At 42.1% G+C, this 17,396-nt stretch overlaps 3 protein-coding genes across 4 annotated transcripts; 2 read left to right on the forward strand and 1 right to left on the reverse strand.

Annotated features, from left to right (window-relative positions):
- Nucleotides 1–32: 32 nt before the first annotated feature.
- On the forward strand, nucleotides 33–10,319 carry LOC123316677 (Golgi-specific brefeldin A-resistance guanine nucleotide exchange factor 1). The gene is made up of 16 exons (XM_044902868.1): nucleotides 33–460; nucleotides 517–744; nucleotides 794–991; nucleotides 1,043–1,296; nucleotides 1,369–1,743; nucleotides 1,797–2,324; nucleotides 2,377–2,703; nucleotides 2,762–2,970; nucleotides 3,537–4,421; nucleotides 4,648–5,024; nucleotides 5,085–5,498; nucleotides 5,554–5,714; nucleotides 6,629–6,790; nucleotides 6,841–7,347; nucleotides 8,999–9,148; nucleotides 9,179–10,319. The coding sequence occupies exons 1-16, from the start codon at nucleotides 139–141 to the stop codon at nucleotides 9,848–9,850; spliced, it is 5,769 nt and encodes a 1,922-aa protein (XP_044758803.1). The 5' UTR covers nucleotides 33–138; the 3' UTR covers nucleotides 9,851–10,319.
- A 787-nt stretch (nucleotides 10,320–11,106) lies between these two features.
- LOC123317107 (orexin receptor type 2-like) lies at nucleotides 11,107–13,286 on the forward strand. 2 transcript variants are annotated; one of them, XM_044903482.1, is made up of 6 exons: nucleotides 11,107–11,520; nucleotides 11,574–11,868; nucleotides 11,926–12,101; nucleotides 12,149–12,292; nucleotides 12,357–12,514; nucleotides 12,992–13,182. In XM_044903482.1, the coding sequence occupies exons 1-6, from the start codon at nucleotides 11,449–11,451 to the stop codon at nucleotides 13,044–13,046; spliced, it is 900 nt and encodes a 299-aa protein (XP_044759417.1). In that variant the 5' UTR covers nucleotides 11,107–11,448; the 3' UTR covers nucleotides 13,047–13,182. The 2 variants fall into 2 exon arrangements, with proteins under 2 accessions (XP_044759417.1, XP_044759416.1); XM_044903481.1 differs by having other exon boundaries at nucleotides 11,110–11,520; nucleotides 12,357–12,548; nucleotides 12,992–13,286.
- A 1,476-nt stretch (nucleotides 13,287–14,762) lies between these two features.
- On the reverse strand, nucleotides 14,763–17,349 carry LOC123317106 (zinc finger protein 2-like). The gene is made up of 3 exons (XM_044903480.1): nucleotides 16,949–17,349; nucleotides 16,790–16,896; nucleotides 14,763–16,738 (listed from the first exon to the last, which is right to left on the reverse strand). The coding sequence occupies exons 1-3, from the start codon at nucleotides 17,235–17,237 to the stop codon at nucleotides 15,305–15,307; spliced, it is 1,830 nt and encodes a 609-aa protein (XP_044759415.1). The 5' UTR covers nucleotides 17,238–17,349; the 3' UTR covers nucleotides 14,763–15,304.
- Between the last annotated feature and the right edge of the window lie 47 nt (nucleotides 17,350–17,396).

A 17,396-nucleotide genomic window follows, 5' to 3' on the forward strand; every position in this document is an offset into this window, starting at 1 on the left:
ATAGATTTAGAATATACATATGTCAGTGAAGTAGATGTAAACGTCATCTACGAATACGCTTTTGACAGGAAAATTGAACTCGTCTTGTTTTTTACGTGTACGATGTAAACATTATTTTTTCAAGTGACCATCAGAAAAATGAAAAAAATGTCTCTGCCAGGGGGAGGAATTTTCGTCGTGAAGGGCGAGATGTCCGTTCTGCTAACGGCCATGCGAAGGGGGGCCCGATGGTCATCTCACTCGTATCAGGACGACGAAGTCGATAACCTTATGAAAAATTTTCAAGAACTAAAGGAAAATCTGAATAAAATCACGGATTTGAGAGATATCGAGCCGAACGTGTTCTTAACGCCTTTTTTAAATGTCATTAAATCTGATGAAACCACCGGTCCAGTCACAAGCTTAGCACTTTCTTCGGTTAACAAATTCTTGTCATATGGACTAATTACGAGACTAGTTGGTAAGTTGCTGGGACAATGCTGATCTTCTGATGAGCCTAAACATTTCTTATTCAAGAAATCCAGCATCCAGCACTGCCTCTGATAATCCACAACATAGCAGATGCAGTGACCCATGCAAGATTCGTTGGCACAGACCAATCTTCAGATGGTGTGGTCCTAATGAGAATATTGCAAGTATTAAGGACGCTTACTTTAGCTCCTGAAGGTTCATTTTTAACCAATGAGAGCCTATGCGAAATCATGTTGTCCTGCTTTAGAATATGTTTTGAAACGAGATTAAATGGTAGGTGAATTCTAATGTGATTTTCACTACTCAATTCCTCGTTTTATAGAATTGCTAAGGAAAACTGCAGAACACTATTTGAAGGACATGGTTCAGCTTGTTTTCATGAGGTTGCCACACTTTTCAGAGGATTTACATGCCTTCACTAGCAAACAGTTTAAAATGAGACCAGGAGCGATTGAACAAACAAGAACCAAGAGAAAAAGTAAAGGATCCATTAAAACTAAAAAGCTGAACATGAAAAATGGTGAGGAATGCTGTATCATGAGGTGTTAATCTTATTAGGGCAATTTTTTAGAAAATGAAGATACCTTAAACTCCGACTCTGTAAAACCCCAGTCGTTTGGGACAGGTGCCCCAACTTTATCAAGTGAAAACATTGTAGATATGCAAGGATCTATTTCCCAATCTTTATCTGCTGTAAGTCAAGCAGATGAAACAATCAAATGTTCGAGTTTGAAGGTTAAAGATTCCACCAGTGCTTCAAGTATAGAAATTAATGTTGAAAGTACACAAAATTTGCAGGGTAGTGATGAAAATTGTGAAAAAGAGGTAAGTTGCGATCTTCGATCTATTATTTCATGAAGAAAAATGTAAGATACGCCGAGTTAAATGAATTTTTAGGTTTCTCCTCAGGATGGCAATGCGCAAGAAACAACTGACCTCACGTTATCCCTGAAATCGGGGGCGAGCTTCAAGTCCGACGAGATTCAACAGTCCGACCAGAACCAAGAATATGTTAATCAGAGGGGCATCCGCTTCACCCCCCAGTCGGAGGAAGAATCATCTCTCCTCCCATACGGCTTGGCCTGCGTCAAAGAATTGTTCCGTTTTCTGATAAGCCTGTGCAATCCGCACGACAAGCAAAATACGGATGTGATGATACATTTGGGTTTAACGTTATTAACGGTAGCCTTCGAAGTTGGGGCTGATAGTATCGGGAAATTTCCGTCGTTGATGGCGCTGATGAAAGACGACTTGTGTAGGAATTTATTTTCTGTAAGCTTCGAGGAACGATTTGAAATATTTGGTTTGATTTGGCTTTCTTTCAGCTTTTGAGCACCGAACGGTTGTCAGTTTTCGCGGCAGATCTACAGGTGTCGTTCCTCATGTTCGAATCCCTCCGTTGTCATCTCAAGTTCCAGTTGGAGTTTTACCTCACCAAATTGATCGATGTGATCGTTAGCGAGTCCCTGAAAGTCACGTATGAACACAAGGAGATGGCTCTGGATAATATACTACAATTGTGGAGGATTCCAGGGTTGGTTACCGAGCTTTACTTGAATTACGACTGCGACATGTACTGTACGAATCTTTACGAAGATTTGACAAAGTTACTGGCTAAGAACGCCTTCTCTGCCACTTCCGGAGTGTACCACACTCATCTTCTATCCTTGGATGCTCTACTTCTCGTGATAGAAGGTATCGAACGGAACTGCGAAAATAGCAGAGAAGAGATGGAAAAAAGTTCTGTAGAAGTGAAAATAAACGGTGGCATGGTAGAAACTCGGGATAGATTAAAATTATCCGAGAATCTTCCCCCTAAAGATGTTTTGTTACAACGGAAGAATATCAAAAAAGTGAGTGTTTATGTTCAGCTTTGTATATGTACGATATTTTCCTGCTTTTTAGTGGCTGCCAACCGGTACGGAACACTTCAACCACAAACCGAAAAAGGGGATTCAATTCTTCCAAGAGCACGGTATCTTGAAACAAGAGTTCGACCCCAACGAGATCGCGTTATTTCTCAGGGAAAACCCGGGTCTCGACAAGAAGATGATCGGGGAATACATCAGCAACAGGAACAACTTGAACATCCTCGAAGCCTTCGTGAAAACTTTCGATTTCAGGGATCTGAGAATCGACGAAGCCCTGAGGACTTATCTGGAGTCTTTCAGGTTACCCGGGGAAGCCCCCACGATAGCCCTGCTTCTGGAGCACTTCGCCGAACATTGGCACGTAAGTTTGACAGTCTTTGGGGAGAGAATTGCCACGTTTGAGCCGTAAATTTTTGCAGAAAAGTAACGGAGAACCCTTCGCCGACGTAGATTCCGCGTTCACCTTGGCCTACGCCATCATAATGCTGAACGTGGACCAGCATAATCAGAACGCCAAAAAGCAGACGATCCCGATGACCGCCTCGGGTTTCAAGAAGAACCTCGCTGGGGTTAACGGCGGCGGAGACTTCGAGGAAGAAATGCTGGACGAAATATACAACACCATCAAGTGAGTAACGAAATCGCGAGAAGTCAAATTTGACGTTTGACAGCTGTCGGTGCGGAAATTGACGTTTGACAGCTGTCAATGCGGAAATTTATGTTTGACAGCTGTCACTGCGGAAATTGATGTTTGACAGTTGTCACTGCGGAAATTGATGTTTGACAGCTGTCAGTGCAGAAATTGATATTTGACAGCTGTCAGTGTGGAAATTTATGTTTGACAGCTGTCAGTGCGGAAATTGATGTTTGACAGCTGTCAGTGTGAAAATTGATGTTTGACAGCTGTCAGTGCAGAAATTGATGTTTGACAGCTGTCAGTGCGGAAATTGATGTTTGACAGCTGTCAGTGCGGAAAATGAAGTTTGACAGCTGTCAGTGCGGAAAATGAAGTTTGACAGCTGTCAGTGCGGAAATTGATGTCTGACAGCTGTCAGTGCATGAAGCCCAGGAAATTCGAGTGGTGCATCAAGGAATATTCAAACACTGTTAAAAAATGTATTGATGATCAAAGTATAATTGACTATCTAGTACTTGTATGAAATTACCCGCTTGCAGTTCCAATCTTTTTTCCAGAAACGATGAAATAGTGATGCCAGCCGAACAAACCGGACTCGTCAGAGACAACTACCTGTGGAAAGTACTGATAAGAAAGGGCGCGTCTAAAGACGGCGTCTACCTCCACACGAACTCTGGAATTTACGATAAAGAACTGTTCTCCCTCATATGGGCGCCGGTTCTATCTGCCCTTTCCTTCGTTTACGACAGGTCGGAAGACGCGAACGTTTACAGGAGGGCGGTGAGAGGTTTCGAAAATTGCGCCTTCATCTGTTCCCACTACAACCTAACCTCGAACCTCGACATGTTGATCCTCACCCTGTGCAAATTCACCGCGTTCCACAACGTCCAGAGACCGAGCAACGCGGTCAGCCAGTTCGCCACCAACGTTAAAGCTCAACTAGCCCTTAAAACAGTCTTCAACCTCGTCCACCAACACGGCGACAACCTGAGGCAGGGTTGGAAGAACATCTTCGATATAATCCTATCCATTTATTCCCACGGGCTGTGTCCGAAGAGTTACGTGGAAGTCGAGGACTTTATCGAGACGTCCGGTAAGATCACGCTGGTGTTCAAGGAGGTGGAGAACTTGCAGAAACAGGACACGGGGCTGTTCAGCTCGCTGTATTCCTACATGGTGTCGTCCGAGAACCTGGCGAAGATACCATCTCCGGAAGAACAAGAGATGAGCGAGGTGGCTAGGAAGTGCATCAGAGATTGCAACTTGGAACAGATCGTCACGGATTCTAAGTTTTTGCACGAAGACGCGCTGTTGGAGATGGTTAGGTCGCTGGTTGAATTGTCCAGGGGTCCGGACGTACAGAAGTCGCTCGGATACAACTACAACGAGAACATAACCGTGTTCTTCTTGGAACTGTTGATCAGGATCATGATCCAAAACAGGCAAGTAAGAAAACTAAGCAAACATCGTCAATTCAATCAAGCTAGGCCTGTCAAATACGTCTGATATAGGTTAGGTTAAGTAACCAATGGCAGTTGAACAAAGCACGGTCTGTCAAATACGTCTAATTTAAGTTAGGTTGGGAAAAAATAACTTTTCATGAATCTCCAGGTTGCATTTCAAACTTCCAGCTTTATTAAAACCACGTTAATCTCGATCTCGTTTCAGGGATAGGGTGATCTCGATTTGGCAGATCGTCAGGGACCACATATACACGTTGGTGATGAACGCCTCTCTGTTCGATTACCAGTTCTTGCTGGAAAGATCCGTTATCGGTTTGTTACGCGTCGCTATCAGGTTGATGCGCAACGAAGACATGAGTGCGATAGTGCTCCAGTCGCTCAGAATGTTGCTCCTTTTGAAGAGCAGCACGTTGTGCAGGATCTCCAGGCAGATCTCCTTCGGACTCTACGAGCTCCTGAAGACCTCTGCTCAGAACATACACACCAACGCCGATTGGACGATAATTTTCACGCTCTTAGAGTGCGTCGGGGCTGGTGCTCAACCCCCCAAACCAATCGCGGATGATAATCAAGTCGACCAAGGTGAATTCCCAACCGTCACCAGTCAAGCAACTGTCATTTGATCTTAACCTCGTATTTCAGCCACGAAGTCCGACAGCGAGAGGCCGAGCGACGAGGATTACTCTTTCGTCGATAGGGGCTACACTTCGGACTCCGAACTGACCAAAAGCCCCAAAAATACGTCCATGCGATCGCAGAGTCCGGTTTTGTTGTCGCCGATATCGCCGGCGAGTAATAACTCGGGAGGTTGGATATTTGTCAGCACGGGAAACGACGAAGACGCGGCCAATACGGGGATAGTGGGAAGGACGATGCCTCCCAATCAGTACAACCTGGCGTTGGAGAGGAACTTGGGGCCCCACGATCCCAGCAGCCTGATCAAGTGCTGCGAGAGTCTGGCCTTTCTGGTCAGGGACGTCGCTCACATCACCCCGTACAATTTCGACGTCTGCGTCCATTGCATCAGGACGTTCGTTGAGGCCAGTCTACACGGAAGTAAGTTCGAAGAATTTCCGCGTTTTCAGCGTTGTCATTTGATGTTTTTCCTCAGCCAATACGAGTAAAAAAGGAACGGGGAGGAGCAAGAAGAGGGCGAATAGGCGTCAAAGTGAAATTTACAACTCTAGGAGGAGCCCCACGAGTAGCCCGGACGAGGATGACACTAGTGACGAGGAGAGCATTCCTACAGGTTATCATCAAATATCCATACAGGTAATTGCCAGGGTCTCTACCAAGGTAAAACTCTGAATTCTGTAAAATACCATAAAAAGCTCCAGAAAATTGATACTTTTGACGTTAACCTAACGCAAATGTCAAAAAATCCACGATCATAGAATAAAATCCCACATGATGAGGAGAGCATTCCTATAGGTTATCATCAAATATCCATACAGGTAATTGCCAGGGTCTATACCAAGGTAAAACTATAAACTTTGGAAAAGGCCATAAAGAGCTCCAGGAAATTGAGATTTTTGACGTTAACCTAACGCAAATGTCAAAAAATTTACGATCATAGAATAAAATCCCACATGACGAGGGGAGCATTTCTATAGGTTATCATCAAATATCCATACTGGTATTTGCCAGGGTCTCTACCAAGATAAAACTCTAAATTCTGTAAAATATCATAAAAAGCTCCAGAAAATTGAGATTTTTGACGTTAACCTAGCGCAAATGTCAAAAAAAGATCCACGATCATAGAATAAAATCCCACATGACGAGGAGAGCATTCCTACAGGTTATCATCAGATATCCATACAGGTAATTGCCAGGGTCTAAGCCAAGGTAAAACTCTAAACTTTGGAAAAGGCCGTAAAAAGCTCCAGAAATGAGATTTTTGACGTTAACCTAACGCAAATGTCAAAAAATCCACGATCATAGAATAAAATCCCACATGACGTTTCTTACAAATATAGGTTAACGTCAGATGGATAAAAGATCACAGACGAGATCATATTCCACTCTTAGAGTGAAGAGTAGTTTTTTGGCCTCAGTATTCTTGGAATTAATCGTTCAGAAACATTAACCCCCAGGTGATCAGAGGATCACCGGCCTTAAATCACGAATTATTTCGTATATCCTCCCAATTTTCGAAATAATCTCTGTAGAAATTAATTTTTCCTCAGCTTCTGGACCTGATGCACACCCTACACACCAGAACCGCGCAGATATTCAAATGGTGGTCGGAAGAGGGCGGAGAAATGCCCGAGGACATGTCCCTGTGGACCCACGGCTGGTGCCCCCTTCTCCAAGGCATCGCCAGGTTATGTTGCGACATAAGGAAACAAGTGAGTCTTCCACAATCCCCTGATCATAACCTCATCCGACGAATTTTCAGGTTAGGATGGTGGCGATAACGTACCTCCAACGAGCCCTCCTCGTGCCGGACCTCCAAACGCTGAGCGGGCCAGAATGGGAGGCCTGCTTCCACAGGGTCCTCTTCCCGCTTCTCAGCTACCTCCTCCAGCCCATCAGTCCGAAGGACGTCGTGGCGATGGAAGAGACGCGAATGAGGGCGGCGACGCTGCTCTCGAAGGTGTTCCTGCATCATCTGACGCCGCTGCTGTCGTTGCCCACCTTCAACAACCTGTGGCTCATCATCCTCGACTTCATGGACAAGTACATGCACGCGGATAAGAGCGATCTCCTGTACGAAGCTATCCCGGAGTCCCTGAAGAACATGCTGCTGGTGATGGACTCGGCGAGGGTCTTCGAATCCAACGACGGGAAGAACCAGCTCTGGCACGCCACCTGGAGTAGGATCGACACGTTTCTGCCGGACATGAGGGAGGGTTTGTTCAGGCAGGATAGTCCGGCGCCGGATCCGAACGCAGAGCCGAATACCGTGAGTTCATTTCGTTTGTTATCTTATACGCGCCACGGGTGTTGTGGATTCGTACGCCAGTCGGGGCCCTGACACCCTTTACGAGCAATAGGCTCGGTTTCGAAACTACGGATTGCAGGATGGGGGGAAACGGTTTTCTACTCTGTTTTCTGCTTCAAACGGGTTTGCACGCCAACTAGAGATCTTACTTCCAGCGAAGAGAATCCCAAAAGGGTATAGGAAAAGGGTGCACAATGGGGAATTCTCATCAATTTGGGTTATCACTGCATATGCAAGTTTAAACTGAATAATTATGAGTTTCATTTATGATTTTTTCAAATTCACCGCGGAAACTATTCAAAATCATTCTTCAAATATGGGGTTTCGCTTGGTTTCGAGTTAATGATTTGGTAACAGCGCCTACTAGACAATGGAAAGAACAATGTCCGATCAGCTTGTTTATAAAATAACAGCTGTTAATACAGGCGCGTACTTTCTGGCGAGCCTCAACAGCAACCGGCCATAAAAATTCCATAAAATTTTACGACGTTCCTCGTTCGTTGCAGACTTCATAGACAGCCATCTTTGTCTATCTCATCAAGATATTGTATTTGTTGTCCTTTATTATCAAGGCATATTTCAGTCGATGTTGCCAACTTGTGCAATCGAAATGAAACACTTTAAGTTTTAAATACCCATATTTATTTTTTATTTTTAAGTGCTTAAAATAATTTTTTTTCGGAAACGGTTGAAATGGTTATTTCGAAATGTAACTTATCAAAGATATTTCATAAAAAATACATCATTTTCCCTATTGTTCACCACTCTGGTTCCTGCTTCAAACGGGTTTGCACACCGGCCAGAAAGCGTACTCCCAGAAGTGGTAGAACTAGGTAGAATAAGGGGTTGAAACTGAGTATAGAAGAATGTTTTACATTATTCAGCAGGAGGAAAAGATTCAAAATTATACAACCGATAACGAGCAATGGAGCAAGAGCTCAGTTTAAAAACTCGGGATTACAGGTTGGGGGGAAACAAAGCGCGACTTTGGGAAACGGTTCTCCACTTGGTTTTCTGCATTCAACGGGTTTGCACACCGGCCAGAAATCGTACTTCCAGCGAAGAGAAACCCAAAAGGATAGAGGAAAACGGTGTGCAATTGTTCACCACTCTGGTTCCTGCTTCCAACGGGTTTGCACACCGGCCAGAAAGCGTACTCCCAGAAGTGGTAGAACTGGGTAGAATGAGGGGTTGAGACTAAGTATAGAAGAACGTTTTACATTACTCAGCAGGAAAAAAGATTCAAAATTATACAACCGATAATGGGCAATGCAGCCTGGGCCTAGTTTAAAAACTACGGAATTGCAGGTTGGGGTAAACGGTTCTCCACTTGGTTTTCTGCTTCCAACGGGTTTGCACACCGGCCAGAAATTGTGCTTCCAGCGAAGACAAACCCAAAAGGATAAAGGAAAAGGGTGCACAATTGTTCACCACTCTGGTTCCTGCTTCCAACGGGTTTGCACGCCGGCCAGAAAGCGTACTCCCAGAAGTGGTGGAACTAGGTAGAATAAGGGGTTGAAACTGAGTATAGATATTATTCAGCAAGGGAAAAGATTCAAAATTATACAACCGATCCAATTCGTATTCGTACAAACATTCACAATGTTTTCAGGTTATCAAAGAGGTCGAGAGTAAAGATTCCGTTCAAACCAAACCAGTGCAACACAACATCGAAAACGCTACCAGATCTAGCATAATTCTCCAACCTCCGCCGGTGAAGAAGACCAACATTTCATCTCCCCTTTTCGCCCATCTCGGTCAGGTGAGTCCCTTACTATTAAAGTGATTAAACGATCAACAACCTTACGTTTCTCAGATGGTGTCGACTCCCATCGGACCGGTGATGCCTCCGGACGCGTCTCAGATGTCCACCAAACCTCCCCTGTCGCCGACCGGCCAACCGTACCTCCCTTCCGTCAACTCTGTACCCCTTCCCGTCATCCCCAACTCGACGGCGCCCCTGTTGCAGCCGACCCTGCAACCCGGCATGCCCTACATGCCCAACCTGTTCGTCCCCGCCGGACAGCAACACACGTTCCCGGTGTTGTACAACCAACAGCCGGTCGTACCGGCAACAACGCCGCCCACCGAAGTACAACCGACGTCGCTGTACGCGGAGTACATGGGCAACCCTTACAACGTGACGCCGGCCGAGAATTTCAAGGACCAGGAGAACGGGGCGGTTCCCGAGCAGGTCGATGACAGTTGCATAACCTCAAACGTCAACGACAACGACGACGGTAGATACGCAGCGGGCGGGGCGGATAACAACAACGGGGAATACGCGGGGGTTGCGAATAATAACGGCGCGAACACTTCATATTTTCAGTCGTCCAACTATTTCAACAGTCAGGTAGATAAAACGGGGATACCGCCCGGTTCGGAGATACTTTACGCGATTCAGGGAATCTCGGCGTCTGGGGGGATCTACTCGAACTCCGGTTCTAAAATCAGTGATATATAAAGATGTAGTCTTAGGTAGGTAATGTCCAAAACACCTGTAACGAAATGTATATTTCTGAAAAGATGCATTAAGGTTTTTATTCGTTGTGATTTCACAGTGTGGATGGGATTTTATATTTACTCTTTCTGTATATTAGATTCTGAAAAGACTGCGATCGTTTTGGATCCTGGATCGTGAAATGGTTCAACGTTTAATTGAATTTTACCATGCATTTATCTGATCCTTTGATCGATGTGATTTTTTTCATTTCTCGTAGAAACGCCAAATGGTGTGGTGTCCTCCTGTACATATTTTTAATAGTCAGTCGAACTAACGCATTGAAGCATCATTTCGTCATTTATTAACTATCCATATAAGTGTAAGTATACTGCAGTTTTAGATATTTGTGGAAATGTGTATATTATATTATTTTGTTGAGATATCTATCGATTTATCATTGTTATGTAATAATAATATATTGGTGAACAAATTGGAGATTTTCACTGGAATCTAACGAACATCCAAAACCCGCTATGCTGCTTATTTCGCCAATAATTCATCCTAGTTAAAAAAAATCAAGTAATTGTGTCTACTTCAATTAGGGATTCTCACAGTGGCGATGGTCAACTTGCGAGTAGTTTTTCTTCCAAGAAAATTATAGCAGATCTAAATGTGATACATATTCTGGAAGAGCAACTCTTCTAGTAATAAATCTGAGAATTTCATCCATTTCGGCAGAACCGTTCGGTCTTGAGGATGTTTCAACTTCCTCAAGTTTCATCTTTTTGGGTATTTTTCGATGGTCAACTTGCGAGTAGTTTTTCTTCCAAGAAAATTATCGCCGATCTAAATGTGATACATATTCTGAAAGAGCAACTCTTCTAGTAAGAAATCGTAGAATTTCATCCATTTCGGCAGAATCGTTCGGTCTTGAAGAAGTTTCAACTTCCTCAAGTTTCATCTTTTTGGTTATTTTTCGATGGTCAACTTGCGAGTAAATTTTCTTTCAGGAAAATTATCGTAGATCTAAATGTGATACATATTCTGAAAGAGCAACTCTTCTAATGAGAAATCTGAGAATTTCATCCATTTCGGCACAACCGTTTGGTCTTGAGGAAGTTTCAACTGACCCCATCTTTTTGGGAATTTTTCGATGGTCAACTTTCAAGTCGCGTATCTTCCAGGAAAATTATCCTAGATCTAAACGTGATACATATTCTGAAAGATCAACTCTTCTTGTATTAAATCTCGAGATTTCATCTGGTTCTGTGCAACTGTTCAGTCTTGAGTAATTTTTAACTGACCCCATCTTTTTCGAAGGTCAACATCCAACAGATAACCGTCAATTGTACATCCCGGATTACCTAGGATAAAAACTCTTCCTGATATAAATCATTTTATCTTTCACATAACGAAAGAGTTATCTGCTTTTATTATTATCTGTCAGGTAAGGATAAAACGTCCTTTCTGGTACAGGCGGCACATAAACGAAACTGTTAATGAATTTGAAGTGCTAGGTCAATAAGAAATGAATTGCTCTCGTCACTTGTTCGTTATCACTGCCGAAGCATAACGCCCCCAGCGTACATATTGGTAGAAAAAATTTATTCCCTGTTCAGATGGAGACTGTTGATGATTTCCAGGATATTTTGGAGTTTGATAGTTTTTCCGTAGACCCTGAAGATTATTCAGTGAGTGCAGTGTTTCCATCTTTTAAATCCATTTTAGGGGGTTTGAATTTCAGGAAACGCCGTTTATAAACGAGATTTGGTATGTGAAGCCGTGGAGAGAAATTTTACTGGATATATCTGTTATTTTACCAGTGGTTGTGATAGGACTCTCCGGAAATTTCCTACTGATATTCACACTGGCCACAAATAAACATCTACGGACCCCTACCAACCTGATGATTGGAAATATGGCCTTGGCCGATATGCTTTCCTTACTTGTACACCCTTGGGTTTATATAATCACTTATGATATGTTCCAAAACTACATCCTCGGAGAGTTTGGATGCAAGACGGAGGCTGCTTTGGAATGTGAGTAGGAGAAATCTTATACCTGGGACTTGAAGAATTTGAGGGTGAATTTTGCAGGCGCGATTTTGATCTCCAGCGTGCTGAGCCTTTCGGTGATCAGCTACGATCGACTGACGTCGATAGTCGCGAATTCAACAGCCTTGAACATCAGAAAAACTAAGATCTGCATGGTGTTGACCTGGATCACCGGTTCGTTTCTTTCTACGCCCCTGGTTTTCTTCAGGGAGTACAAGGTGAGTAACGTCCGGAAATATCGATGCGATGAAAAGTGTTTTTTCAGACGAGGCAATGGAAGGACTTCCTAGAAACGTTATGCAAGGATCACCCGATAATAATAAAGATCTATTGGCCGACTATTATAACGGTTTTGGTTTGGATACCCCTGATGATCATGATTGTGTGTTACATTTCCATTTTTGTCAAAGTGAGTGAAAATTGTGCCGGGGAAATTTATTTTTCGTACAGTGGTCAAAAGAATTTATTTTCAGCTGCAACATTTCGAGAAGGTGGTACTGAGAAAAGCCGTGAACCAACAGAGAAGGGCGAGCTATAGAAAGAGGGCAGCAAAAATGATGTTTATCGTTATCCTGACTTTCACGATCTGTAGGTTGCCTTTCACCGCTGTAATTTTCTGGAGGTACTCCAGGTTTGTGGGCAAATCGGCGCAGAATATAAACGATGTAAGGCTTTCAACAAGCGGCTATACTTTCAATAGTTTACGCGACATATAGGCACTTGAAACACAGCCTAGGATACAAAATATCATAAACAAGATAGACGACAAAATATACCGCCTATTCAAATTCTTCAAGCCACCTGGTGGCGAAATTCTGCAACGAGATGAATAGCTTAGATAACTTCGTATATTTTCAACAGTCGTTTTCGAAAATTGAATCATCAATCGTAAAAACCAAAGACGCAACTTTCAAGCATCAAATTCTGACAATTAAATGTACCTAACCTTTCCATCGCGTTTGTAAATTTGGCCACCAGGTGGCTTGAAGATGAACTTGAACTGCCACCTGCGGTAGAAATATCAACTAAAAATCAAACGACCATTCGAATACTGTTACCAACTTCTAATGAAAATGAGTCTCGACTACCAAACTTTATGATTTTATAGATGCATGGTGCCAGTTTGGTGCTCTGGTTCTCCTCGAAATACCTCATTTTTGTGAATGCGGCAGTGAATCCCATCATCTACGGAATAACGAACGAAAAATTCAGACGCGCCTTCAGAAATTCCAAATTGTCAAGATGGTTATTTCGAGAGAAGACCGTTGTGGTGGATGTGCCGAAAAACGAGCAGAATACCGTGGAAAGCGTATTTTTTATTTTCAAGAAGAAACTGCGATCGAAAGATGAGAATGGGATTGTGACGAAGAAGCCGAACAAAAAAGGATAATAAAGTGCTGAAATGAGGAAAGTCTTATTATTGTGACCTCTCTAGATTCATTGTGACTTTCGAGTTAGGTGGTATCTTGCAGAAAAATCATAGTTTATTTAAACGTTATGCATACTCTGAAAGAAAAACTTTTCTAGTGATAAATCTCGAAGATTCAACTGAGCCCATCTTTTTGGGAATATAAAAGTAGTAAGGTAGTAGAAGGGTCATAGTTACTTTTTAACAAAATGCCATTTCGAAGATGAAAATCTAAACGGAGGGAGATAGGCTTTCGGAATAGCTCGCAATAGGTTCAACGTGTTCGAAAACCTACGTTTTCATACCAAATTTTCAAATATCTGGCCCAGTTTAGGGGAAAATAATTTCTTTTGTTTTTCCATTTTTCATTTTCGAGTTCACTTTGAAGTGCTCTCTAGAGCGCAATTCTCTATGGAATCATCAACTGTTTGGTTTGGTGGATTGTACAAAGTAAGTATTATGCACTCAGTATTCTAGGACCGCAGTAAGACACCCTGATTTTCAGGCAGAGGCGCAAATAGGTCATTTCAGGGGGGTCTTACCCCTTGCTCATTTTTGACCCAAAAAAACGAGATTTTCGAAATTGAGTTTTTGTGCTAGGATGAAAGTCTTACCAACGCTGATTACGAAACCGGAAATCCCAATTGGATCAGACGAATATAACAGGAGATATCGCCGATTGAAATTTGCAATTTTCGAAAAATACCATTTCCGAGATGAAAATCTAAACGAAGGTAGATAGGCTTTCGAAATTGCTCGCAATAGATTCATCGTGTTTGAAAACCTATATTTTCATACCAAATTTTCAAATATCTGGCCCAGTTCAGGGGAAAATAATTTTTTTTGTTTTTCCATTTTTCATTTTCGAGTTGACTTCGAAGTGTTCTCTGGAGTGCAATTCTCTATGGAATCATCAACTGTTTGGTTTTGCGGACTCTACAAAGTAGGTTTTATTCACTCCATATCCTAAGGCAGTAGTAGGACACTCTGATTTTCAGGCAGAGAAGCAAATAGGTCATTTTAGGGGGGTCTAACCCCTTGCTCATTTTTGACCCAAAAAATCGAGATTTTCGAAATTGAGTTTTTGTGCTAGGATCAAAGCCTCACCAACGCTGATTACGAAACCGAAAATCCCAATTGGATCAGACGAATATAACAAGAGATATCGCAGATTGAAATTTGCAATTTTTGAAAAATTCCATTTCCGAGATGAAAACCTAAACGAAGGTAGATAGGCTTTCGAAATTGCTCGCAATAGATTCAGCCTGTTTGGAAACCCATATTTTCATACCAAATTTTCAAATATCTGGCCCAGTTTAGAAGAAAATAATTTTTATTTTTTTTTTATTTTTTTTTTTTGAGTTCACTTTATAGGCCTCTCTAGAGCGCAATTCTCTATCGAATCGTCAACTGTTTGGTTTTCTGGTGCTTTTCATACCTGATATTTGGGATTAAAGTTGGACAATAAACATTAATGGCCAGAAAATATATTGTAAAGCAATTCCTAACGCCCCACAAATTCTAAGATAGACATATTTTCCCATTAATCAACAGTATGTGCTTGCTTAAATCTTACAAAAGTAACATTTTAAGAGATAGGAATTTCTAAAATTTGATCAAATCTCCTATTATTCAAATATAAAAGGTTTAGTCTCCGATTCACTGTCAACGAACCTTATGAAAAATATTTCAAATAACACAAAGAAAACAACACTATTAACACTTTTCAACAGAATTATATCGATTGAAATTCAATCTGGGAGGATTGGCCATCTTTTACAAACCTCGGTAAGTGAATTAAAAATAAAACTGTGAGAAAACAATCATTTTTTCGTCCTTAAACCAGAGTTTGTACGAAACAACTAACACTTTCTTAAATACCGTTAAAAACGTAATGTGGGGCTTAAGGAATGGACCACTCTGTACATGAATACTGATCAAGTATGAGAGAGGGGGAAACAACTTGTTGTTATCAAACGATTAAACCGTCTAGCTACACAACTTTTACTTTTTTCAATCGGGATTCTCCACTTTCAATTTAACCTTTTTGATCTTCTTCGGCGAACTCTCCACGATAACTTCCTCAATACATTCAGGATGCGTCCCCATGTGATCCCGTAAAGCCGTGTACCTCGCGTATTCCGCCCCGCAAACGTGACACCGATGTTTGAATTCCCCCTTGTTATCGTGGGACTTCATGTGCAGCCTGACCGCATACAACGAGGCGAAGGGTCTGCTGCAGGTGCTGCACGAGAACGGTTTAGTGTGGGTGTTCTTGTGACCGGCCAACTGCACGGCAGTTTTGAAAGCTTTCGGGCAAAACGGGCACTGGTAGGAACGAACGTCCGAATGTATCTGATTGTGGTGACGATAGGCGCCGTGCGATTTGAACCTCTTGTTGCAGATCTGGCACTGGTACGGTCTTATGTTGGAGTGGGTCCTCATGTGCAAGGTTAGGCAGTAGCTCACCCGGAAAGCTTTACCGCAGATCTCGCAGACGTGTGGTTTTTGTCCAGTGTGTATCCGTTCATGCTTAACCTTCTCGTGTGGTTTCGTGAACCTCCTTCCGCAAAAACTGCAGCTGTACTTCCGTTTCTCGCAGTTGTTCTGAATGTGATCGTCTAGGGATTTTTTCTGCGAAAATGTTTTTTTACATAAACTACAAGAGATTTTCTTCTCGACTTCGTTCCCATGCGCTTGAAGATGCATGCTCAGCGCGTCCTTATCTGGGAACTTCCTGTTGCAGATGGAGCAGTTTAGGAGTTCTTCCTTGTGAGATTTCATATGAACTTCCAGGTATTTCGTGTTGTATTCTTTACCGCATATTTCACAAGTGAAAGCTTCATTGGTTTCTTCCGAAACCATGTTTCCGTGGCTATTGTAGGTTACAGGAGCATCAATCAATTTTTGCTTTGATACTGGTAAATGCATTCTCTTATGGAGGATGATACTTTTTTCCGTTGGAAACTTAATATTACAAACATCACATTTATACATCAAACTATCTCCCACTGTATTTTCCCCATGGTATATCTTTTTATGTAGGGATAATCCTGATTTGTTTGGAAAATATACTGAGCATATATCACAGATTACACCTTTTCTCGACTTACAATTATGTTTGTTATAGACGCTCAATTGGAGGAACCTTATCTTACACTCCTGACATCGATACACTTTTATCGAACTTTCAATTTTTGTATCTTCACTTGATATTGTCCTATAGACAATCTGTTCTAGGACAGGCGGGCTTCTTTCCTGCTCTGAAATAATGTTGATTTTCGTTAGCTTCTTGGTGTAAAATTTTCCTTCCTCATCCAAGATTTCTTGTTCTAGGAATATATGTTCTGTGTCCGCAGTATTCGTGTCCGCTTCTGTTTGAGATTCAGACACATCCTCATTGATGACAGTTCTTTCTTTTAATAGGTCATCTAATTCTTGGCTTTCCTTCAAGAAGTATTTGAAAGTGGATGTAATATTTTGTTAGGTCGTACTTACCACTGCAACTTGTTCACCCATATGATTTTCCACCAAATGTTTCTTCATTTCCGAAAAGTAAACGTCGCAAATTTCACAATAATACTCGATCCCTTCTCGTCTCCCATCTGAAAAAATCTGAGGTCTTGTTTGTATCTTGGCAAATCTCTCATTTCGTACCTTTAATAAGATGATTGTCCTGAACTAAGATGTTATTCTCTTTTTGATCTGTGCCCACTGTTCCACCTTCAATCTTAATATCCGTTTCGCAGAGACTATTCGTTTCCGAATTCTCTTCTGTTCGACAATCCTGCAGATGCTGCTCGAAATTTTGAAGACCGTTAACATTTTCTTCACAAATTGGACATACTAGTCTACTCAGAACATCCAAAATATGAGTTTTCAATGCTTGCGGCGAATCAAAGGACTCGTTACAGCAAAGGGGGCATTTGAAAAATTGATTATCCATGTCTGATTATGCTCATCAGCTTATTCCCGCAAATTTCATAACAAAATACATATTTTATTTATTATTCTTCATGCCATTTTGATTATTTGATCACAGATAAAAATTTAAATGATTTGACATGCGACAAATGACACCTCAGAACCATAGACAATCTAGAAG

The sequence above is a fragment of the Coccinella septempunctata genome, chromosome 7 (genome assembly GCF_907165205.1).
Source record: "Coccinella septempunctata chromosome 7, icCocSept1.1, whole genome shotgun sequence".
In the NCBI taxonomy this organism is placed as follows: Eukaryota; Metazoa; Arthropoda; class Insecta; order Coleoptera; family Coccinellidae; genus Coccinella; species Coccinella septempunctata.

Coding starts and splice junctions, on each gene's coding strand:
- LOC123316677 (XM_044902868.1), top strand. CDS start 139: ATGAAAAAAATGTCTCTGCCAGGGGGAGGAATTTTCGTCGTGAAGGGC. Junction 6,791..6,840: donor GTTGCGACATAAGGAAACAA/GTGAGTCTTCCA, acceptor ACGAATTTTCAG/GTTAGGATGGTGGCGATAAC. Junction 9,149..9,178: donor TTTTCGCCCATCTCGGTCAG/GTGAGTCCCTTA, acceptor AAGTGATTAAAC/GATCAACAACCTTACGTTTC.
- LOC123317107 (XM_044903481.1), top strand. CDS start 11,449: ATGGAGACTGTTGATGATTTCCAGGATATTTTGGAGTTTGATAGTTTT. Junction 11,521..11,573: donor TAGACCCTGAAGATTATTCA/GTGAGTGCAGTG, acceptor TTTGAATTTCAG/GAAACGCCGTTTATAAACGA. Junction 12,549..12,991: donor CGGCGCAGAATATAAACGAT/GTAAGGCTTTCA, acceptor ATGATTTTATAG/ATGCATGGTGCCAGTTTGGT.
- LOC123317106 (XM_044903480.1), bottom strand. CDS start 17,237: ATGGATAATCAATTTTTCAAATGCCCCCTTTGCTGTAACGAGTCCTTT. Junction 16,897..16,948: donor GGACAATCATCTTATTAAAG/GTACGAAATGAG, acceptor AGATTTTTTCAG/ATGGGAGACGAGAAGGGATC. Junction 16,739..16,789: donor TGGGTGAACAAGTTGCAGTG/GTAAGTACGACC, acceptor TACTTCTTGAAG/GAAAGCCAAGAATTAGATGA.